At 42.8% G+C, this 24,645-nt stretch overlaps 2 protein-coding genes across 11 annotated transcripts in view; one reads left to right on the plus strand and one right to left on the minus strand.

Annotated features, from left to right (window-relative positions):
- LOC147030721 (putative serine/threonine-protein kinase MARK-A) overlaps positions 1–24,645 on the plus strand; it is a 138,267-nt gene that overhangs the window by 56,794 nt on the left and 56,828 nt on the right. The window lies entirely within an intron of this gene.
- Positions 471–24,645, minus strand: part of LOC147030722 (uncharacterized) — a 66,045-nt gene continuing 41,870 nt past the window's right edge. Inside the window, exons 1-5 of one of the 9 annotated variants that reach the window (XM_085875069.1) lie at positions 22,555–22,829; positions 22,168–22,375; positions 17,179–17,333; positions 6,552–6,665; positions 471–1,081 (exon numbers count right to left, since the gene is read on the minus strand). In XM_085875069.1, the coding sequence (XP_085731195.1) occupies positions 1,044–1,081; positions 6,552–6,665; positions 17,179–17,333; positions 22,168–22,223 (363 nt within the window). In that variant the 5' untranslated portion in view covers positions 22,224–22,375; positions 22,555–22,829 and the 3' untranslated portion in view covers positions 471–1,043. The other 8 variants (XR_015056487.1, XR_015056486.1, XR_015056488.1 and 5 more) reach the window with 8 other exon arrangements.

Consider the following 24,645-nt stretch of genomic DNA (forward strand, 5'->3'; position numbering starts at 1 on the left):
TATATATATATATATATATATATATATATATATATATATATATATATATATATATATATATATATATATATATATATATATATATATATATATATATATATATATATATATATATATATATATATATATATATATATATATATATATATATATATATATATATATATATATATATATATATATATATATATATATATATATATATATATATATATATATATATATATATATATATATATATATATATATATATATATATATATATATATATATATATATATATATATATATATATATATATATATATATATATATATATATATATATATATATATATATATATATATATATATATATATATATATATATATATATATATATATATATATATATATATATATATATATATATGTATATATACATATATACATATATATATATATATATACATACATACATATATGCTTGGCAAGTTGACACAATGACACACTACTAAAAGACTTTGACTTGGTATGAAGATAACAAAGTGCAGAATTCCACAAAATGTATAGGATAACGTAAATTCAAATTGCATCACAGAACAATTGCTCATCTTCCCTCTTTCAGCACTTTTGTCTTTGGTGCAAGCACAACCACAAAGCAATGATGAAAGAAGAAGAAGGAAAGTTACGATGGAATGAGCGATTTCTTGTACAGGCCGGAAGCGAGTATGAGATCGTCTCATTGTAATCAAGATTGCCAGTGCCAACGAGTTGAAATAATGGGCAAGAAAAAATTACAGTATTTATGCAGTATATTAATTGAGCCATTTTTAAAGATATAATTCAGCATACTTATACTTTCATTCTGCATTTACAAATGAAGTAACTTTTCACAGTAAATTAATTTCACTTAATCTCTGGAGGCCCTCAGCTGGCGGTGGCCCCTGGGCTGCAGCCCATAAAGCCCATGCCTTAATCCGGCACTGGGCAGTGGTTGAGACAGTAGCGTCGAGATGTTTCAGATAATGAAGAGTAGGGACAAACTAAGTGTAGAAGTGTTCTTCAGCAGAATAGACAGTGATCGAAGCAGGAACCATAAACTGAGAGGAAATAAGAGGAGAGTTAAGATGGTAGGAAGGCAAGGGTCTTTCATTGTGAGAGTAGTAAAAGCACAGAATGGTCTCCTTGGAAAGGTAGTGGCAGCAGAAACAGTAGATTGGTTTAAATTGGAATTATATCGGTACCAAGAAAGATTGGCGACACGGAAGTACAGGGATATTATCAGAACTTGAAGTATCTTGAGTATACATGGGTAATTGTGTACACCTGTGCAGAGTGTGAGGTCCATGAGATGGTCTTTTCAACGGATAGTTTGTGGTTGTGTATTCTTCTCCCCACCACCTTCGCCGACCATTTCCCCCCACCAAAAATAAGTTCATTTTTATTGTAACACCCTGGCCCTTTACCTGCCCCACTTTTCTAATCTCCACTACTTCCACCCATCATCACTCCAATAAAATTGAGTTGTAAGTTTGACAGATGTATTAGCCCCTGTTGGACATAGTCCAAAATGGGGGCTTATGGATTTGATCTCAATTTTCGTCTGTGCGTGTACCTGCGTCCGCAACCATATCTCAGACATCTATGGACCGATTTTTATTCATACTGAGCAAAAAGACAAGTGATGGTATACATATGCACATCATTTTGTTTCACGACGCAATCAAAGATGGCCGACTGGCAGCCATTTTATTTGTAAAAACCCAGTGTCGAACACGTCTTCAACCATTTCCGGACGTGCATTTACCAATGTTCTTCAAATTAAGCAAACAGATAATGAATGAAGGCTTACGTCTGCAACCCTTTTATTTTTCGAGATCAGGTCCAAGATGGCTGACTGGCAGCCATTTTGTTGTAAAAATCCCGATGTTGAACACGTCCTCAATTATTTCTCGGACATGCATTTACTAATGTTGTTCAAACTTGATACCCAGATAAGGAATAAAGGCTTACATGTGCACCTCGTTTCTTTTCGAGATCAGATCCAAGATGGCCGACTGGTGGCCATTTTGTTGCTTAAATGTGTCCCCACCATTTATCAGACATGCACGGTCCGATTTTGTTAAAACCTGGCAAAAGCACAGTGCATTATGGCATACATGTGCCTCTCACTTTATTTTGCGATCTGATTAAAGATGGCTGATTTGTATTCTACTGCTTGCTTGGATGCAACTGAAGTTGTGGATCCACTGATGTAGATCCATGACCGAGCTTGTCGATCCACCGTTTGGAGAGGTTTTGGGCTGAAAGGATCGAAACCTCCAGAATAACGGTGCACAGCTGATGATCCATGTGGTCAGAAAATTATTCAGTTGCTTACAGTTAGGGTTCTTACTTTAGGTAAAGGAACTATGTTTTGAGATCAACAATGTAAATTAAGTTGAATATAGGATGTTGTAAAAGTAACATTATTTACAGCAATCCTTGAAATTATTGTGTGTGCGTGCGTGCGCGTGCTTTGTCTGTAAGGAATGTTTTATCTGTTCTTGCGCATGGCCGCTTGCTGCCGGGTGGCTATGGACTCTGTCTGCAAGCAACTTTGGCATGGACTCTGTCTGTGAGGAACATTGGTGGGGACTATGTCTGGAAGAAACATCATTATGGACTTTGTTTGTCAGGAACATAGTTATTGACATTGTTTTGGATTTTGTTTGAAAGGAACATGGTTATGGACTTTGTTTGTAAGGTCCATAGTTTTGGACTTTGTAAGGAATATAGTTATTGACATTGTTATCGATTTTGTTTGAAAGGAACATAGTTCTGGACTTTGTTTGTAAGAAATATAGTTGTTGACTTTCTAAGGAGCATAGTTATAGACTTTCTTTGTGAGGAATTTAGTTACGGACTCTGTAAGGAACATAGTAATGTACTTTTTGTATGGAACATCGTTTTGGATTTTGTCCCGAAAGAACATAGTTTTGGACACTTTATTTGTAAGGAACATTGTTGTGGACTTTGTCTGTAAGGACCATAGTTATGTACTGTGTAAGGAACATTGTTATGGACACTGTCTGCAAGGAGCATAGTTATGGACTTCATTGGGAATATAGTTATATACTTTATTTGTAAGGTACATAGTTATGGACTTTGTAAGGTACCTCGTTCTGGACTTTGGAAGGAATATAGTTACTGACATTGTTCCTGAGGAATATAGTTATAGAATTTGATTGTAAGGTACATAGTTATGGACTTTGTTTGGAAGTAATATAGTTGTAGACTTTGTTAGGAATATAGTTATGGACATTGTTTGTGAGGAATATAGTTATTGACTTTGTAAGGAACATAGTTCTGGACATTCTTTGTGAGGAATATAGTTATGGACTCTGCAAGGAATATAGTTGTGTGCTTTTTGTATGGAACATAGTTTTGGACTTTGTCCTGAAAGAACATAGTTATGGACTTTGTTTGTAAGGAACTTAGTTTTGTACTTTGTTTTGTACTTTGTTTGTGAGGAACATTTCTGTAGACTTTGTTAGGACCATAGTTATGGACTGTGTGCAAGGAATATTGTTTTGGACGCTGGCTGTCAGGAACATAGGTATGAACGTTGTTTGTAAGGAACATTGTTATTGACTTTCTTTGTGAGGAATATTGTTATGGACTCTGTCTGTAAGGAAGGTAGTTATGGACTTTTTGAATGGAACATAGTTATGGACTATGCCTGTAAGGAACATTGTTATGGACTATGCCTGTAAGGAACTTAGTTATGGACTCTGTCTGGAAGAAACATAGTTATGGACTTTGTCTGCAAGGAACATTGTTTTGGATGCTGTCTGTAAGGAGCATAGTTATGGACCGTTTTGTATGGAATATAGTTATGGTCTTTTTCCCAAAAGAACATCGTTATGGACTTTGTTTGCAAAGAACATATTTATGGACTCTGTCTTCAAGGAACGTAGTTATGGGCTCTCTCTGTGAGGAACATAGTTAAGGACTTCGTGGGGAATATAATTATGGACTTTGTTTGTAAGGTACATAGTTATGGACTTTGTAAGGTACCGAGTTATGGACTTTGTAAGGTATATAGTAATGGACTTTGTAAGGAATATAGTTATTGACATTGTTCCTGAGGAATATAGTTATGGAATTTGTTTGTAAGGTACATAGTTATGGACTTTGTTTGGAAGGAATATAGTTGTAGACTTTGTAAAGAATATAGTTATGGACATTGTTTGTGAGGAATATAGTTATTGACTTTGTAAGGAACATAGTTCTGGGCATTCTTTGTGAGGAATATAGTTATGGACTCTGTAAGGAATATAGTTGGGTGCTTTTTGTATGGAACATAGTGTTACGGCTGTGGAAAATCGCAAACCGCCATTTAGGACTCTCAGGTGAGATATCTCGATAAGGTGCATGTGTAGTTAGCCCAAACCTGTTGTATAGAGGGAATTTATGTGATTCATCCGGGCTGCGATCCTTTGAGTTAGCCATTTTTTCTGTTCTATCTTTACTTTGAACCAACCACGTCTCAACCGCCATCACACAACAACCACGCCACCGCCACCATCAAACGCTCCCGCAAACATCGCATAACTGCCATTCCCAACGGCACCATAACCATCAACCCTCACCATCGAAAACCCTCCACCACCTTCACCTCCCTCCTTCTACGACCAACAACCGCACCACCTGCAAACACTGAACGTCGGGCTGTCTCGGGCTCGTTCGGCGTTTGATGCCGAGCGCACCGAGCCGCGAACGCAAATAGCGGCCTTTCTGAGGGAAAATTCGGATCAAAAACTCTACATGCCCACTTTTCCTCTGTTCAATTAGCGAGCGCGGGGCAGCTTGGCCCCGCCTCCAGGCGTGTGTGTGTGAAGTCGATATATGCAAATTCTAGGGTCAGGGAGATTCACGCCCTGTTTCCTCCGACCAATGGGCGAGCGTGGCTCCGCCCCCGAGGTCATTCTGATCTGAATATTTGCATATTAGCTGCTTCTGCCAGCCTATAAGAAGGCGAGCGCAAGGCGAATGAAGTGAGTTGGGTTCTGGAGTCGGCTGAGAAGAGTTGTGGGAAGAGGAAAAGGAGCTCGGGTCCGAGGCGAGAAGGACGGCGGTCGGCGACGAGGTTACGGTGTGGAGAATCGCTCGTCTCGTCGCGGGACCCAAGCCAGCCAGCCATTCTCCTCCCCCAGGGCATCAACAATTCCCCCTTTCCCCCCGCGCTGAGATAGTGCAAAAGGGGGCCCGTTCCCACCCCACTCCAAACGTCGTGCCAACGAAACCTGCCAAGGAGCACGGAGTCGGGGCACAGCCGCGCGGCCACATTTGCGGCTTGCCCGCCAACGCGTCATGAGGACGCGGGTAAGACCCACCCGGTCTCGCGGACCTGGCCGTTCCTCTAGGTCCCGCGCACATTTGGCCTACGGGCCCGTCTGCCTCCTTGTCTGTGAGGGTGGCTTCTTTCCTTTGCTTTGGTGTAAATGTGTGTTGGCGCCGTCTGTAAAGTAAAGCTGTATAAGTGTTGCCGTGTGTGTGTGCGTAGTCAGTATTAACTCTGTGTCGTTGTTGCTTTTGTTTTGGTTGCTATTTGTGCATTTTGACTGTATATATGTGCTTTCCGTGTGCCGGGAAATAAATGTGCATTGTGTGAACTGTTTTCCCGTTTCGCTTCGTCTTTTCTTTATTGACCCTCCATCCTGCTTCACGTAAGTTTCACGTAAGGTTGTTTCTGGTTCATAAAGATTCCGTAGCATGAGGTAACATATGAGTATTCAATTGAAACATGAGATTACCGAAATTTGAATGGAACAAATCATCAACTTTCAAAACCTTATTTCTGAGAAATAACACATCAGTATGAGAGTGAAAACCAGTGTTAGTAACAATTCTGAGTGCTCAGTTTTGAATCAATAAAATTCTCTCCCTGTGGGTATTTGATACATTTACCCACCCAAGATAAAATTCTACAGTTTAAATAAGGTAACATAAGGGTAGAATATGACAGGGAACACATGTACTGAGAAAAACCCTTCAACTTGTATGGAACACAAACATTTGGTGAGAGAAACTTGTGTCGATCGTCGGAATATTCTTTTGTTGATAAATTAGGATCAATGAACAAGCCAAGAAATTGAGTCGGGTCAACCCTGTCTTGATGTATAAAACCAATACTAATATGTCCAGGAAGCTCTGGAATTGAATTGCTCACCAGCATGTAGTTAATTGTATCTCTATTAAAAGAACATTATCTGCCCGTATCCATTCATGAACAAGCTTTAACTCACCATTTGCTGTATAAAGAAGGAAGTCAGGGTCTTGAAATGATCAGAAAATATTTGCATTGTCAGTGAATAATATAAATGACTCGATGTCAGATGACTTTTGAAAGTCATTAACATGAAGAATAATAAGTGTATGTGTGTCTCCTCCATAACTCCAAAACCATGAAACTGAGCAGCTCAAAACTTTACATGCGTCCTGAGGGAACTCTGAGGGAGTAAATGATTGAAAACTGGGTATTTTGGTAAATTTCATGAACCCTTTTCAAGATAATTAACGGCTTACCTTCATGAAGGCTTCTCCTTGGTGAACCCAACTTCATCTTGCAGGGGTCTTTTAATTTGGCCTCCTCAAAAAGCCTTGCCTTGGAATCAGGATCCACTCTCATGGTGTTGTCTTCTGTCAATTTGTAAAGACAAACTTTGAACATTAGGTTGTCATGATTGATACTTGGTGCTGATGCACACGAAAAATGGGAAAATTATGATGATACCTGATTTAATAGGCGATGGCACATGTATGAAAATATTGTCAACTCGCAAATACAATGTGTTGCTTCACTGACTGGGATATTGGGGTGGAGGGGAGAAGAGACAGGAGGGACAGAGAGGAGGGAGGGAAGGCAGAGAGTATGGAGAGAAGGGAGGGGAAACTAGAAGGGGGTGAGGAAGAGTGAGGAAAATGCGGGGGGGGAGGTTGGGAAAGCGATGCCTCACTAAACATGCGATACACTGTGGGAGGGAGGGTATGAGACACATAGAGAGAGAGAAAGAAAGAGAAAAGGGAGAGAGAGAGGGAGAGAGATTGCCTTTGAGAATATGTTATGCTTCATGACCAAACACATACACACACACATGGATACTTTGGAAACCTGGGGCAGGAGTATTTGAAATCCATGCTATCTATGTGGCAAAGGTCTGCCTGCACGTATGCATGCTGCAGTCCAGCCTGGTGTTGGCTTCGTGGTTTGGGTGGCTGGCTTGGGATCCGAGGGTCATAAGTTTGAGCCCCGTCGGCTGCTGAATTTACACGAGGTGGGGTCGACTCAGCCTGTCATCCTTCCGAGGTCAGCAAAGTGAGTACCAATGCACTGGGAGAGGGGCACAACATCAGCAGCACAACGTCGCTCCAAAAAATATAGTTTCCCGGCAGCTAAGCTGCCATACACAAGAAGAGAACAGATGAGAGAGAGAGAGAGAAAGAGAAAGAGAAAGACTTTTGAATCTTTTTGTCACAAAACAATTTAAATATATATATATATATATATATATATATATATATATATATATATATATATATATATATATATATATATATATATATATATATACATACATATACATATATATCAATATGTGTGCCAGTCGGTGAAAAGATTCAATTTCGTAGCCATACATTTATACTTTCAACAATTCAATGTAAACAATAAATACTCAAAACTCAATGAAACATTCCAAACCAATCAAAAAAAAACTACAGGGATATCAATAAATTCTTTTCATGAACTTTGCAAATCCCCTCATGACACCAAGACTTCTTAAATTCATCAACACTCTTTTCACTTTTAGAAAAACAAAATTCACGTTTCAGTTTTGCTGTTATTAAGGCATTGAAAAAAAAACAAAACATTGCACATCACAATCGGCTTTCCTTTCAATTTCTCCTTCCTCGATAAATAAATCGCCATTTTTGCTGTGGCTACGAAGAACAAAAATAAAGAGTTTACTTGTTCTTTCCACCCGAAAATAAACAATCTTAGTGAGAAGGTAATTTGCAAATTTTTTGCCATATGGTTCAGCCATTGAAATAATGGCGCAAGCCTTGAACAGTCAACATATGCATGGAACAAATCCTCTATACAAATACAGAAAGGGCAGCACCCGGATATGGGAGAAAAATTACTTTACAACTTATTCGAAGGAATAACCCAATGTGCGAGTCGCCACTATAAGTCTCCAGTCCTTTTATCAACCAGCTTCCTATAGAATGAGTTCCATAGAGGCTCAGATGGGAGTCCTTCCGGCATTAGTCTTTTCCACCTGGGCACTCCATTCAATGGAGAGTCCTCGAGTAGACTCGAGAAGACAGTCTATATTGGTCCTTTCTGTATATTTCTGAAAAAATATTTTTTCCTCAGCGAATGGTGGCTCAATCTCTGTGACTCGGTTGTACAATTAACCCAAGAAACCCAGATTCATTTGTTGTCAAAAACTTTTCTTCAGTCCATTTTAGTTCGAGTTGAGAACTTTTTTTTCACAATTTCTCTGAGGATTTTGCCGATCCTCCTGTTTGATCGTATTATTGTCATATCTGCTATCTCCAGAACTGTTTTCCACCCCAACCGGGAATTGTGGCGGAGGTGTCGTATTTTAATTTTGCCTGCTGATAAAGTGTTGATAAAGGTCACGGCTTCTAGGAATTGCAGGAAACAATGGGTTGTAAAATAGTGGTTCTTCCACAAACATGTATGTAGCATAAGTTTCTTGCGGGCGACTAACCGAAAGGCTCTGCCAATCATTCAAAAGACTCTGATAAAATGTTGAAAGATGAGATATGTCGACATGCTGGAGTTTGATCAAGAAGAGTTCAAGGCTGTAACCGAGCCCACTTGCTTGCTGCAAATTGTGACGGCCCAGAAGGCGGCGAGGCAGCTGTTCGTCCTGCATCAACATCTGAGTGGAGCACAGCTGAAAAGCCATGATGCGGCTTTTTGTGTCGACAAGTCCTTGGCCACCTTCAGCCAAAGGATGGCATATAAGAATTGGCTGTAATCAGTGAAACCCACTCCAGAAAAAAAAACAACCAGTGGCCTTTGAACAGCCTTCAGTCACACTTCCGGTGGTTGGAGGCAGATAAACTTATGCCACAAAGATGAGGCAACCAAATTATTTACAACTGGAACCGAAGCTCTGTGGGAAAGGTGGGGAAGGGCTCTCTTCCAGAGTCCTAATCTGTTATGAACATGATCAACCATCCCATCCCAATTTTGAAGGACATAGAGTAGGCATCCCAGGAATACGCCGAGATATTTAACTCCCGCTTCCACCCATTTTAACTTTGAAGGAAAATGCACCGGTGGTACCAACCGTGTCCCCAGCGGATTGTTTTTAAGACTGGGAACCCAGAAGGCTTTACTCTTGTTCCAGTTACAGTTCAACAAAGATGCCAAGTAAAAGAGATTTAAACACCAACAAATGCAGAGATATCATTGTCATTCTTAATGACCACAGTGATATCATCTGCATATGGTGATACAACGATCGAAGGAATCCGTCTGGATACAGTTATTCCTGGAAGATTTTTCCTGAATAGAATTAGAAGTGGTTCTATAACCAAGGAGAATAATAATCCAGAAACGGGGCACCCATGCCTCACCCCTCTCTGCACTTGTGAAGGAGAGATGAGTTAATTATTAATTTTGAAAATACTAAATATGTTGCTGTACAGGAAGGATACATAGGCCCGAAAATTGGTACCAACACTCCATGCTTTCAACACACGATGCAAAAACACATGATCAACACTATCAAATGCCTTTTATAAGTCAAGAAATATTATCCCAAATTCTTTTTCCATGGAATCACACTCCAGCAAATCTCTGATCGAAAAAATATTATCTTAATTGATCTGTTCGGGATACAGTAGTTCTCATCAGAGTGGACGAGATCAACAATTACCAGAGTCAACCGACTGGCCAACACTTTTGACAATATTTTGTAGTCCGTACAAAATACCGAAACCGGTCACCAGTTCTTCATCTGCCGTAAGTCTCCAGTCTTTGGTCGAAGAGACACCACTGCTCTTCTAAAACTTAGAGGCAGTTCTCCATTTCCCAAAGATGATTCCAGGACATTCAATAACTCAGGGCCCAAAAGGTCCCAAAAGCCAAGAAAAACACTGCCGGTAAGCCGTCAATTCCAGGCGCTTTCCCCGAGTTCAATCCAGCAAGGTCCTGCGTTAGCTCAGACAATGTGATTGGTGAGTCCAAGCTCAGGTGCTGGGGCTCAGTGATGGAAGGAAAGTGAGAAGTTAAAAGTCCCAGAGTTTGCTCACAAACAGGATGTTTTGCATACATTTTAAAAAAATAATCTCGAATCCACAACCGTGCATAACTGGAGTTAACAACCATGTTTCCTCTTGAGTCGAGCAGAGAAAAAACAGTCTTTTGTGATTTGTTGACAAAATCCATTTGGAAAAAGGATTTGCTGGGAGTATCTAAAACCTTGATGTTTATCCTTAATCTGATTAACATTCCTGCTGCTTTCTCTTGCGTCAGTTCTCTCAATTGGATCGTCTTTTCAACTAATACCCTTTGGTCTCTCCTGTTTCTATATCTGGCCACTTTACTCTCAAACTGCAGGATATCAGCTTCTTACAGAGCCATTGTTGTATTATTAACATTGGTAACATTTGAAACAAGCTGCTGACAAAACGCTCTAATCTGTGGTTTTTTGTTGCCCCACCATAACTCTAATGAAGAAAGAGGCTTTTTTGAGTGTTGGATACCCCAAAAGGTATCGAAGCCTTTTCTAAACCAAGTCTCTTCAAGAAGATTGGTGTTGAATTTCCAGTACGTACTTTTATGTGAGGGTTGAGGGGAAAAAGTGGCCCATGGTAACGAAATGATGATGGGAAAATAAGGATGGAAAGTAAACTGGAGAGAAAACAGCATTCCTGAAATGCGAGTTTATGTCCCACCGGTCAAGTCTCGCAAAGGATGCTCTCCCGTTTGCCCAACGTCCCAACGTATATTGAGATTCGTTGGGGTGACATTGCCTCCATGCATCTCACAAACCCATTGCTGAAAAAAAATAGACAAATCAGCATAGGATTTGGGGTGAGGTTCTGCTGTATTTCTGTCGAAAACAGGTTCAACGGTGCAATGAAAATTACCCACCCCATGCAAATACAATCATTGATATCAATTGAGCGAAATTGTCTGATGAAAGACAAAAAGAAGGCTCTTCGTTCTGCACACTCACTGGGCACATACACATTGAATAGTGTAAAATCAAATTATAAATGACCGGTTCTCGAGAGATGAACCGGCCTTTGATAACCTCTTGGAAATGGCATGATTCAGGTACGAGCCCAGGTCTGAATAAAAAGGTCACACCAGCAGAAGAAGAAGACAAATTACTAAAAAAAAAAGCACTGTCCCTTAAAGAGGCGACACCAATCATACTCCACATCTTCAGTTATGCGCGTTTCCCAGAGTAAAAGTACATCCATTTGTTTACGATCAAACAAACTTTTCACTTGAACCTGGCAGTTGTGACTTGCACCTCCGCCGTTCATATGTAAGGTTCCAAAAATGATATTTTTCATGGTTTATCCAAAGGCTTGAGTGGTTGCTGAGAAATTTCAGTCCCTGGTTTTGAAACAACCTTTCTTTCTGAGTGTGGCACAAGATCTTGTCAACTCCGTAAGTGGTGGCAAAAAATGGACTCCAAAACATATTGGTCTTGCAAGTACTCTTCATCAAGCTACGCGGTCAAAAGACCTAGTACGATTGTTCAACAAGGCAGGGCAGTGCCTGAGTTATGAACAGATATTGCAAGTCGACACTTCCTTGGCTGAGAGCACTCTCAAATCATTGGACAAAGCAACTGGTGCCATCATTCCACCAAACATTGAGGCAAATAAATTCATCGACTACACCTGTGATAACATTGTCATCCTTGATGAAACACTTGATGGAAAGAATACCTTCCATGCAACTCAAATGGCAGCATGGCAACGAGGCCAAACTGATTCTTCTCTTTAAAATCTCGAGCTATCCACAAGACATACTTTGATTGTGCCAAATGGCCTGGAGGAACTGCATCCTGTCAGTACAACTCGTGGAAAATGCAAGCCAGTATTCACAGCACCCGTCGACGATGCCTGCTTCAGCAAATCTCCTACACAGCGAATCACACCAAACGATCATCATAGAAGGTCTTCAAAGAGCACCATGAATTGCTGAAGAACTTGGCCATTGGTGAACTCACAGAGGAAACCATCAAATCTTCAGAAACCTTTGTCTGCATAATATACAATGTGCACACAACAGACTCTGCAGATGCAGCACGGCATTTATTGTTTTCCAAGAGGGGAAACCAGAAGCCATGGCACCAACAAGTGATGCGCTCAGTTTCCATTTGATGAGAGTACACCATCAAGCAATGAAATGGAGAAATTCCCACTGCCCCACACCTGAGCTCCCTGCACCCTCTGAAATGGGATGGAGACTTGAGGAATCAGGACTGCAACACATACTGTTGGCATTGAGTCCCATTCCAGGCAGTTTCCTCGAGATGGTAGCCTACGCATGTCGGAAACAATGCAAGACTCGACGCTGCACATGCCGGAATTCAGGATTACGATGCACATCAATGTGTGTATGCCAGCAACAGATTAATGATCAGACTCCTTGCATGAATACAATGTGATATGCCAAAAAGATGTTCGGCATTCCTGAAAACTGTTTATGCTGACTGGAATTTGTTCACGAAGCAGCATGACAGAACTTTGTTTAGTTTTTGTGATGACAGACTAGCAACTTCAACTTCTGCATTTTATTAATAAACATCGTTAACCATGTAAACATTAACTAAAATGCTTCAAATATGTCTTAATCACTTTTCTTGACCCTGAAAACGTAGGTCCAGACATCTCATTTGCCAGGTTTGCATGCATAGTAAGTAAGTTACAGCAGAATATAGATTTTTTGTTAATGGCGGTAGCAACTTTGCATAATAATAGATTTTTGGCATGTTACAAATTTTATTAGTCTATAGTTTTGATCTATTGCTCAAGGGACATTTCTAGGATGCGTACATGTGATCAATGTGCATTTATTTAAACTCGTGCGGGCCCGTACGTGCAAAAAAAACAAAAAAAAACTTTCAAACCGCGTGCCAGAAACAACAACCACACAGGCCGTTCCTTCGCTCTCGTAACCGACGACTGGATTGGGACATTGTGTTTAAGAAAATCCAGAAAGTACAGAAATCGAGCAAGAAAGAATACAGTAAGTCGATAAATCAAGAAAAAAAAAATCCAGAAAGAATACAGTTATCATCACTGACTGGATTGGGACATTGTGTTTTAGAAAATCGAGAAAGTACAGAAATCGAGCAAGAAAGAATACAGTAAGTCGATAAATCAAGAAAAAAAAAAAATCGAGAAAGTACAGAAATCGAGCAAGAAAGAATACAGTCAGTCGATAAATCAAGAAAAAAAAAAAATCGAGAAAGAATACAGTCATCATCACTGACTGGATTGGGACATTGTGTTTAAGAAAATCGAGAAAGAAAAATACAGTAAGTCGATAAATCAAGAAAAAAATTGAGAAAGAATAGAGTACTCGTCACGATCCGGAAGTCCTGAAGTTAAGTCCTCACTATCCGGAAGTCCGGAAGTTAAGTCCTCACTGTCCGGAAGTTCGCATATCGCAGTTACGATTATTCACAATTTAGGTTTAATGGCCAATTATTCAATTAGTGCCAACATATTTTGCCTTTTCGCAATGTCATCGCAAGGAAAAACACAAAGAGAAGAGGGGGGGGGGGGAGGAAACTTACATGCAAAAAAAAATTTACTTCCTGCTTCGGAGCATACCAGCGAACTCTGATGTTACCAAAATTTATGCGCCGTCAAATATGAAAACGATCATAACTTGGGGAATTGTGTTTATCGATAAATGCGCATAAGTAATCGAGAAATTATTAGAAAACACGGTCATCGTTATCCGGAAGTCCGTACGTTGTTACCCGTAATGGGGAACGCGGCTGAGGTTCTCTTCCCCTTCTTCCCCTTCTCTTCGGCCGCGCCCACACAGCAACATGTCCTGTCATTGGTTGATAAATAAATGGCCATAACTTAGGAAGCACTTGTCCTCACTGGTTAGTCTCGAACCTCACTGGTTCGCCTGCCTGTGCAGAGGGGTGGCAGGACGTCGACAGCAAGGCAGGGATTGTCGAAGGATGGCAGTCACCTCAGATCAGGTTCTCGAGGATGAAGTTCTCCAAGAAGAAGCGCATTCTGGCCGGCAATCGGACACAAATAATGTTCTGAATAAGAGGCTCGAACGACTCCACGCTACCCCTTTTAAAAGCCATAGGCGAAGGATGGGGCGAGGAATGGAAAGCGATGCAATGTGGGCCAAATCCTGCACCTCTATTGGGCCACAGCGGTCCTGCCACGCCCTGCCAGGCTCTGGGACGGGAAACCGGCTCAGATGCCTCCCAGCTCCGGCACGGCTTGGAGCTCCTGACTTAACATGGGGCAAGCTCCCCAAGCCTACACCCGGCCCTGAATGTGCACCAAGTGCAGTCTGAATGTCGGATGGCAGCGGGCTTTCTCCGCCACCCACGGGCTCCTTCACGAGCCAAAATGCACACCCGGGACCCAAACCAAACTCCTGGATCACCCTTCTGATGCACACCCAGGGCCCGAAACCCTCCTTGTTGCCCTCGGTCTTGCCGTGGTCTGAAAACTGGATGAAGGCTGTATCAATTCCGGACGCTCACGGTGAGATGCGGTGGAGCTCTTAGCGTTTCTTGCATTGTTGAGCATCGTGCGGGACCAAGCACACTCTGACGCGTGGTGCTCCTCAAAAGAGTGGCGAATTGTAGCGATTCAGAGGTACGAGGGAGAGCGGGAATATTTTTCCCGTGTGCGGGAGGCATTTGTGGTCAAAGTGGTGAAATTTGGTGAGCGAGTTGTGGAGTTAGGTGAGGTGCCAGTTGGGAATTGGCATGCAGATTTAAATTAAATAATGGCGTGCAAATTCTCGTGTGCGGGTTGTTTAGTGTGCAGCAGAGATGGGGCATGATCGGAGGCACAGAAGGCATCGCGGTGTGCTTTTTAACAATTGCCAATTGAATGACGTGTGTGCTTACATGCTTGTCGTGTACCATGGCAAAAAGGAAAGGGTTAGAGTACAGGGAAGAGTATGAGTCATAGATATTTATTAGACCTAACTACGAGACCCCACGCAACGGACTTTGTCTCCTGAACCCACGACACATGAGGGAAGGACGAACTCCATGAATACTCATGTAATAACTGCTTGGGGATCACTGCATGTCGGGTGCCATTGCCTTTGAGTTATGCCGTTTTGCAGTACAACAACAACAACAATATATTTGTATATCTACATGGTCTCGGCTCATGGAAGAAACCGCTTCACCTCACCATGTGAAACTTTATACATATTATCCGATACCAATGGTGCATGCAGTGTGAAAACAATGAAGACATGGGTCATGTGGTGTGGCAGTGCACAATGAAACCATGAGGCGTACAATGAGGATGTGAATTGATCAAATGGGGCAAGCATGGCCTCAATCTAAAGGGGCTGTCACACCTTGACGTTTTAGCCAGCGTATGGCAAGGTTTCAAAATGTTTGTAAAACGCTGGCGTCCGCTTAACTATTGATGATTTTTTAAAAAAGTTTTGGGCTTATAATAACGTGTTGGACGTATGCATAACGTATTAGTAACGTACACAGAACGTTTCAATCACATATAGATAACTTATACCAATGAATGCTCAGCGTGTTGTCAGCGTTCACAACCTATGCCCAACGATAGTATAACTTTTGCATAGCGTGGCAGCGTATCGCCGACGATCACGTGGCGTAGGCTATTCATAGGCTGCGGCTCGACGATTCAAATCAGAACCGCACTAGACATCGAAGTGTGAAGCCGCTGTCACACCTTGACGTTTTAGCCAGCATATGCCGACGTATGAAAAATTTGCCGAACCAAGCTGGCACACGTCGAATACGTTATGGGTAAGTTTTGTATACGTTGAGAACACGCTGGCATATGTTGTAGTACGCTGTCATACGTCATTGTACACCGAGTACGTGGAGAAATTTTCAGCATGTTGAAAATTTATCGACGTACAGTACTCGACGTATGACACACATTCTGCATACGCTGGCATAAGTTGCAGACAAGCTAAGCGATCTTTGACACACTTCGACATACGTGTGTCAAATGCGTGTGTTACTTGTATGTTACTCAAAGGTTGAAACACGTTAAGGTAATGGTTCGCGTCAGTGTTCCAGACTCCCTGGTTTTTATTATTTTTAATAATTTTTGTTTCTTCGGTATGATGGTGATGTTGACACTTCAATTTGTAGTGCGGTTATGATTTAAATCGTTGAGCGGCATCCTTTTAATTATATTATATTGAAACCGCACAAGAAATCGAAGTGTCAACATCACTGTCATACCGAAGAAAAAAAAAACAGGGAGTCTGGAACACTGACGCTAACCATTACCTTAACGCGTTTCGACATATGAGTTCCTAACAAGTAACGTGTGTCGACTTGTGTCAACGATCGCGTAACGTGCCTCGAACACGTTACTCATTGGTTAGAAATAAGTTTCGGGTACGCTAAACATGACCTCGACGTGTTTCGACTTATGAGTAACTTAAGTTACGTGTGTCGACGTGTGTCAACGATCGCGTTACGTGCCGATAACTTATGCCAGCGTTATGCAGAACGTGTGAGTTTTTCGCTGGCATACGTCGGGAAATTTCAAGCATGGAAAATTTGTCTAACAGCTCGGAGAACTACGACGTATGCCAGCGTACTATGACGCATGCAAACTTACCCATAATGTATTCGACGTGTGCCAGCGTTTAGCCCAATTCTGCATACGTCAGGCATACGTTGGCTAAATCGTCAAGGGGTGACAGGGCCTTAAGCTGTGTTGACAGGTATAGCTGGCCACAGCGCTGCTCGATTTACAATACAACCAACAGATACACAACTTCCATTTTGCTCTGAGCTGTGAAGAAAATTCAAAGGTAAATGTGACCGCAGCAAGAAACGGAGTGGGGCACTGGAAACGGGGTAGAAAAAGGTGCAATGATAGAAGGTGAGGAGATTGAAGCTGTGGGCAATACCTGGAAGTGACATTTTCAGTTTGAAAACATGATCTTCATGACTTTTTTTTTTTTCATTGTGATGCGGACAGCGTGGGCCCTGCCACTTCTCGAAGTGGTCGGAGCAGCCATGTAGCTTCTGCTTCTTGCAAGCTTGCTCCAGGAATTGCATCCAGCTGCAAACACAAAAAAATGGATCTTCCCTAAAAACACAAGTCGATTCTGTGCTCATTGAAATCTTTTCCCTTTTTAAATTGTCTGAACCTAATGCAGACCAAATGAGTTGGGCCATCGATGAATATTCAACAACAATTAGATCAGAAAACAAATCTTTCTGTGAAAATTCTTGGTTTAATTAATTTGAAAACTCTTTGATTTCCTCTTCATTTCATGTTTTTACTGAAAATTAACCGATGAAAATAAACCCTCTGGGATTTTCATTTCTTTATGAGAAGCAAAGATTAAGTATTAAAAGTGGGTGGTGGATCCTTGTGATAAATGTAGTTTCGACAAAGATAAACTCGAAAAACGTCCGATAAAGATCATCTTTTTTATCATCATATATTGTTTCGGTTGTGGGGTCGATGGAAGAATTTAATGGAGAATTTAGGATTGAATTGGGTTGCTTGGACGGTGACGTGTGGGAGACATGTCAATGTAATTAAGTAAGGAAATTGTGAGCTTCATTAGTACATGTCACCAAATGGGGTGGCGGGGGTGGGGGGGACTTTCAGGAAGGAAGGCAGGAAATTTGAAGGAGGTGTGTTTCGGGTGGATTAATGGGGGTAGAAAAGATTGTGGTTTTGGATGGGGGAAGACATGAGGTGGTGGTGAACAGCTGTTTTGAAGACCTGGAGGGAAGAATGGGATTGAAAGAGTGTGGGAGTGTATTCCAAAGGCGGGGAAAAAGAGGAATGAAAGAGTGAAGGTGAGCAGAGATTTTAAGAGTTTTACCAGAAGGGGGTTGCTGGCATAACTTGAGCGACTTACAGAAATATGGTGGGGGGGGAGGGGAACCTATCACAGACAGAGCGGGGGTGGGGGGGGGAGTGAGACCGGAGAGGAGACGGTAGAAGACAGAAAGACCAATGACCTGCCTGCAGTGAGAGAGTGAGAGGCCCAAAGACTCAGCCTCACCCCAGGAGATACCAATGATCTAAATGCCTTGGTCGTCACAGCGTGAAGCCATGAAAGGTGGGGTTTATGGAAATAAAAGGTGATAATCAGCTCGGGTTTAAAAATAAGCTTCCCCAGAATATGGTTGCCCCCCTGTGACTTTTCCTGATATTTTTTATTTCCAAAACCATGATGGGAAACAAGCAAACGTGCGGAGCAGGCAGAAGGCCCCCCTCCAAGGGTGATGGCGTGCAAACTCACGCCCCCGAGGCTGATGATTGATGCACGTGATGTCAGAAGCCTTGCCTTCCTCAGTTTCGTGCAAGCAGGCCATGCTCCGGAGGCGAACGATGGTTCGGTGTGACGTCGAAGAAGTGGGGTTGGTTGCACATTGTTGGAGAGTGGAGTTCAGGGTAAGCGCACGTACGAGGCAGAGTTGAGTTGAGGGAAGGAACGGATGCAGTCGAAAAATAATGGGGTTTGGGAGATGGCCTGTAAGAACAGGGCTTCATGGCTGCCTTTCCCTCGACGCACGAAGAGGGGGCACGATTCTTGTCCTTGTGTTGAGGAGATTTGTCTCCCATGGTTAAGCAAGACGCTGAACTTTGGTTCTTGGTTGAGTCGTGAGAAACGGACCACGAGCCTCGTGTCTGTGACGGCAATCGATGCATGAAGCAGCTGCACTGGGTCTCTGAGTCTCTGTACCTTTCATTATGTTAAACATCTCTGTCATATCTCCTCGTAACCTCCTGCTTTCTCATGTATAAATCCCTGTCTCCTTCACCCAATCCTCGTGGCTGAGTCTAACTCGGCCAGGAATCAATCTTGTCATCCTTCACTGAACCCTCTCTGTGGCATCAATGTCCTCCCAGAACTGTGGTGACGAGAACTACACACAATATTCTCGATGTTAAGATTGTGCAGGAATTTCGTGAGGGTCACACCACCTCTTTGATTTATAATTGATCCCCCTCTAAATACAACCTAAACCCCTATTTTCTCCACCTGGAGCTGCCTGATTACCTCCCATATATATTACCAGCCCCAGATCCTTCTCCTGTGTGACACAATCCAAAATGACCCCTATTGTCCTGTAATCTCTATTTTCATTGTTCTTTCCCATCCCCAACACCCAGTGCTGGATTAAGGTCTCGTAGGCCAAGGCCCTTGAAATTTCGAAGGCCAAATTCAAGAGTGACCAAAACGACGATTTTGATCATGAAATTAAATCGGAACAGACTGCGGTAAAGGGCGATTTGTCAGACTTTCAAATATACAAGTGCCTGTAAAATCCAATTCGGCTTCGAAATTGAGAAACGAAAGATACAGCAAACAAATTCGTGGAATGTATGAATATTCAAATTCCACCCTGCTGAAACACCTTCTTTCATGCCTTTTGGTTGGCAAACGACGCGATCACTTCGGAGAAATCGATTTGCTTCATCAACTCGGATTCAACATAGAGCAGAGCGAGCGTGGACACGTGCAGCTGCCCCATGGTCGACCGAAGACAATTTTTCACGTGCTTTAGTGTGCTGAAGGAGTGTTCACCCTCGCAGATCGCAGCAAACATCGAACAATATATTTGGAGGGCAACAAAAATATTGGGGAATGTCTGTGTCAAATTTGTTGTGAATAATGTAATTGAGCTTGTCCGATGCATCGATGAACTTGGAGTATTTCAAGCAAAGTTCTCTTTCCTGAACTATGTCCATTACAACGTCAGCAGGGTACGCTGAAACCAGTTTCTCTGCTCTGCGAGAGAGTGTATCATGGTCGAGGCTGTTTGCCGTGGGGATGAATCCAAACAGATCCGTGATTTTCTGATAGCTCTTTCTTCTCCTGTGGATTTTTGTCAAAAGCCGATCGAATATGGAGAAGTACGTCTCAACTCTGAACTTCTCCCTGCCAGATTTTGGGGTTTCTTCTTCCTCGTCATTTTCATCGAACACCTTCTTTCGTCTCTTGACCCGACGATTATCATCAGTGTAAATGATGGATGGTCTCAACCATCTTTTTGGTGCGGTCCTGAAATGCATCAAATCTTTCATCATTTTGAAGCGACTCTATGTATCCATAGAGGGCATCATAATTCTGCTTACCTGCTCCGACATCTATTCCAGGTTGTTGGAGACATCGGTTTACTCGATAAATGTTGCCAAGTAGATCAGACCAGACAGAGCAACATGATTGCTGTTTCGGTCAGTTCCATCTTCTCAGCCAATGCTTTGGCTCCCAGTCTCACTGACGGAGTGTCTTTAGGGCGCTTGGCTATCTTCATTAGCGCCTTCTTTACGTCCTTGTTGCTTGCGGAAAACGCTTTACAAGCGTCCACGCGAGCTGACCCCCTCGTATCAGACTCGGACAAACATTTGAGTTTGATGGCACGTTCATTGAGTGACTTATTTAAAATGGCCCATCTTTGGGGAGATGCTGACATAAAGTTATACACGGCTTGAATAAGTCCAAAGTATTTGACGGATTCAAACTGTGCACAGCACATGTACCCACTGAGCCAATGGATTAATTTTACAGATTCTTGCTTGTACGTCTGAATAGACACCAGGCATGTTGCTTGCATTGTCGCAAGACTGCCCTCGACAATCCATGAGATCAATCCCATTGGCTTCCAGTACCTCTTGCGATTTTCCAAACAGATATTCACCATCGTGATGCTCAATGACGATGTACTGCAGAAACCTTTTGACGGCGCTACCATCTTGCATCACATATCAAAATATTACCGTCAACTGATCAATATGCGAAACGGCTGGCGTCAAATCGATGGAAACACCATAATATTTGGCATCTTTTATTTCTCACACGATGGTAGATTAAACTTCTTCGGCCTGTAGTAGCATAAACTCGTCGCATATTGTTGATGACAGGTACGATACATTTCCCTTTCCCTTGTTCCCATACACTTCAAGATGCTGGGCAAGAAATGGATCGAATTTTGAGACTAGTTCAAGACAACCAAGATAGTTTCCATTGTTAGCACAACCCAGCTGCTCAGTCGTGCCCCGAACAGAAGCCCTCTTTCGGCGAGGAACGATATTCCAGAGACAATTCGCTTCAGGACAATGATCCAGTAAGCTTCCTCGTGGAGAGACCGCTGTTCAAATGATGTGTGAATCCTGTCTGTCACCTTCAATTCGAGCGACTTTCTCATTGCGAGAATATGGGCAGTCCCACGCTCGAGACAGGCAGAGGCATTCTTCCAATCATTGAATCCGATTCGAAAATTACTGTGATGGCTTTCGTGATCATCGCCGTCGGGACATAGGAGTTTGTACACGGAGCAGTGAAGTTTACCGTTTGATGGAGAAAACAGCATCCAGTCCCTGTTCACCGTTTCCCCGTTTGTGAGTTTCCGCTGAAAGTGTTCGCGCCGAAAATACCGTGTTTTATCTGGATTCACTCGGGTCGTACACGAGAAATCTACGTTCCTATCTTGGCAGGGAGGATTCTGGATGAAGTTATCCACGAGTTCTGCGGAGAGAGTCCATTCAGCAGGATCAGGATGGAAACTACGAGCCGCAGCACTTGCTGCAGTTGTTCCAATGCTTCTCTCGTTGCTCGATGTGACGGTGTTGGTATCATCAGGTTTCGAAATGTGATCCAGTGCGAGATTACTTGATCCCTCGACATTGACATCAGAAGACTCTGCAAGTGCACATTCCGTTTGGTCATCTCGACTCTGGTGAGGTGAAAAAAATTTCAACATGGATCCAGACAGTCTTTTTGTTTCTGTTTGACGCCTCTTCTTTTTGTCGTGTTTACAAGTTCCACTGTCGTGGTGCCGAATATATCCGTCGGCGATAATCAAAAATAAAAAACGACAAATAAGAGCAAAACGAAGAACTGCAAGTGTCAGGATGCTCGATAACTCACAGGAGGGTAAGAGGGTCCAGGATGTTCATACTCAGCGGGAACGTGACTCCACCCATCAGCCAGTCGATCGCGGCGACGCCTGTGATTGGCTGATTGTGATCACGTGGTTCCACGCTCGTTGTGGACGATCACGATCTGGCAGCGTGCCAGCCGCCTTCCCTCACGGTGTGTTCAGCCTTCCTCCACATGTCGAGTCACGTGATTAATACTGAAAAAAAAAAAATCTCGGAAATTTTCGTCGGCCAAGGCCCGGGCCTCAGGGGCCGAGTGGTTCATCTGGCCAGGCCAACACCTCACACTCGCTCAGGTGAAATTACATCTGACAATTTATACAAGTATCAATACTTTCGTGTATCTCATCACCATCCCCTCTGAGACCCACCTCACCTCCAAGCTTTGTGTCATCTGTAAATTTGGAACGCTTCGTCTTTACCCCAATTATAAAACTTCACAACTTATTTATAACTTCACAATTAATGAAGGTTAAATCTTCAAAATGTCGTCTTGTGTCGCGTCTCGATGACTGAAATGCGCGAACTGATCGGCGGGATTGGTCACGTGATCTGGAGAGTCCGACAACACGTCATTCCGTCACGAGGTCATCTTGTTAGTGCGCATGCGCGAACACTTCCTATGTTTCCAAGACGTTGCAAATCACAGAATAAACAAACATTGACACCGTCGGGTAACATAACTTTTACCATGAGCTCGTTTTTTAAATTTAATCTCAACACAAACCTCACTAACTTCGTTTGACGTTCTTCCAATCGAATCATGTTTCAAACGGATTTCTGTGGAAACTCGCCAAGCCACCTGATTGGTCAACTCGAACCACGTGATCAACCAGACAACCGTTATTTTCAAAAACAAAACGAACCTTTTCACGTCGTTTCAGTTTGGTGATTTACAGCTATCGATCAGACTTTGTTCTTTCGCCTTTTGCTGATGTAAAGTGTCTATTAAGAGCAATGGATTCTAATTTTGGACAGAAACATCAGTTGAGCTTTGACAACAAACCCCCATCTCCATCACGGGTGGAATTGAAGTCGTCTCACAATCCCTCATCTCTGTCAAGTCTGTATGTGATGTTGGCTGACAATTGCCCATCTCCATCAAGGAAGGGGTTGAGGTGGTCTAACAATCCCTCATCTCCATCACGGGTGGAATCTTGGTGGTCCAACAATGCCGCATCTCCATCATCTCCATGTGTGAGGTTGTCTTGCAATTCCTCATCTCCATCTCGGGTGGAATCAAGGGCGTCCAACAAACCCTCATCTCAATCACGGGAGGAATTGAGGTGGTCCAACAATCCCCCGTCTCCATCACGGGAGGAATTGAGGTGCTCCAACAATCCCCCGTCTCCATCACGGGAGGAATTGAGGTGCTCCAACAATCCCCCATCTCCATCACGGGAGGAATTGAGGTGGTCCAACAATCCCCCGTCTCCATCACGGGAGGAATTGAGGTGCTCCAACAATCCCCCATCTCCATCATGGGAGGAATTGAGGTGGTCGAACAATCCCTCATCTCTATCAAGTCTGTATGCAATGTTGGCTGACAATTCCCCATCTCCATCATGGGTGGAATTGAGGTGGTCCAACAATCCCTCATCTCTATCAAGTCTGTATGCAATGTTGGCTGACAATTCCCCATCTCCATCATGGGTGGAATTGAGGTGGTCCAACAATCCCCCATCTCCATCCCGGGAGGAATTGAGGTGGTCCAACAATCCCGCATCTCCATCCCGGGAGGAATGGAGGTGGTCCAACAATCCCTCATCTCCATCACGGGAGGAATTGAGGTGCTCCAACAATCCACCGTCTCCATCACGGGAGGAACTGAGGTCGTCTAACGATCGCTCATCTCTATCACGTCTGTATTCTATGTTGGCTGACAATTCCCCATCTCCATCACAGAAGGAATTGAGGTGGTCCAACAATCCCCCATCTCCATCACGGGAGGAATTGAGGTGGTCCAACAATCCCCCATCTCCATCACGGGAGGAATTGAGGTGGTCTAACAATCCCTCATCTCTATCATGTCTGTATGCGATGTTGGCTGACAATTCCCCATCTCCATCATGGGAGGAATTGAGGTGGTCCAACAATCCCCCATTTCCATCACGGGAGGAATTGAGGTGGTCCAACAATCCCCCATCTCCATCATGGGAGGAATTGAGGTGGTCTAACAATCCCTCATCTCGATCACGTCTGTATGCGATGTTGGCTGACAATTCCCCATCTCCATCATGGGAGGAATTGAGGTGGTCCAACAATCTCCCCTCTCAATCACATGTGGAGTCGAGGTGGGAGAGAAATTCTTCATCTCCACTGTCTCCAGAACAGAGTTTGGAACACAGTTCCTCATCTTCCTTGCCTCTGGATATCCCTCTCCAGGTAAGCGAGATGTTAAGTGTTATCTCTTTTAAAGATCACCTGCACTTTCGACCAGTGAGCATATGCGATTCATCAGTGTCTG

This window comes from Eptatretus burgeri, chromosome 3 (assembly GCF_056783735.1).
Source record: "Eptatretus burgeri isolate ZD-2024b chromosome 3, Ebu_testis_v1, whole genome shotgun sequence".
NCBI classification, from domain to species: domain Eukaryota; kingdom Metazoa; phylum Chordata; class Myxini; order Myxiniformes; family Myxinidae; genus Eptatretus; species Eptatretus burgeri.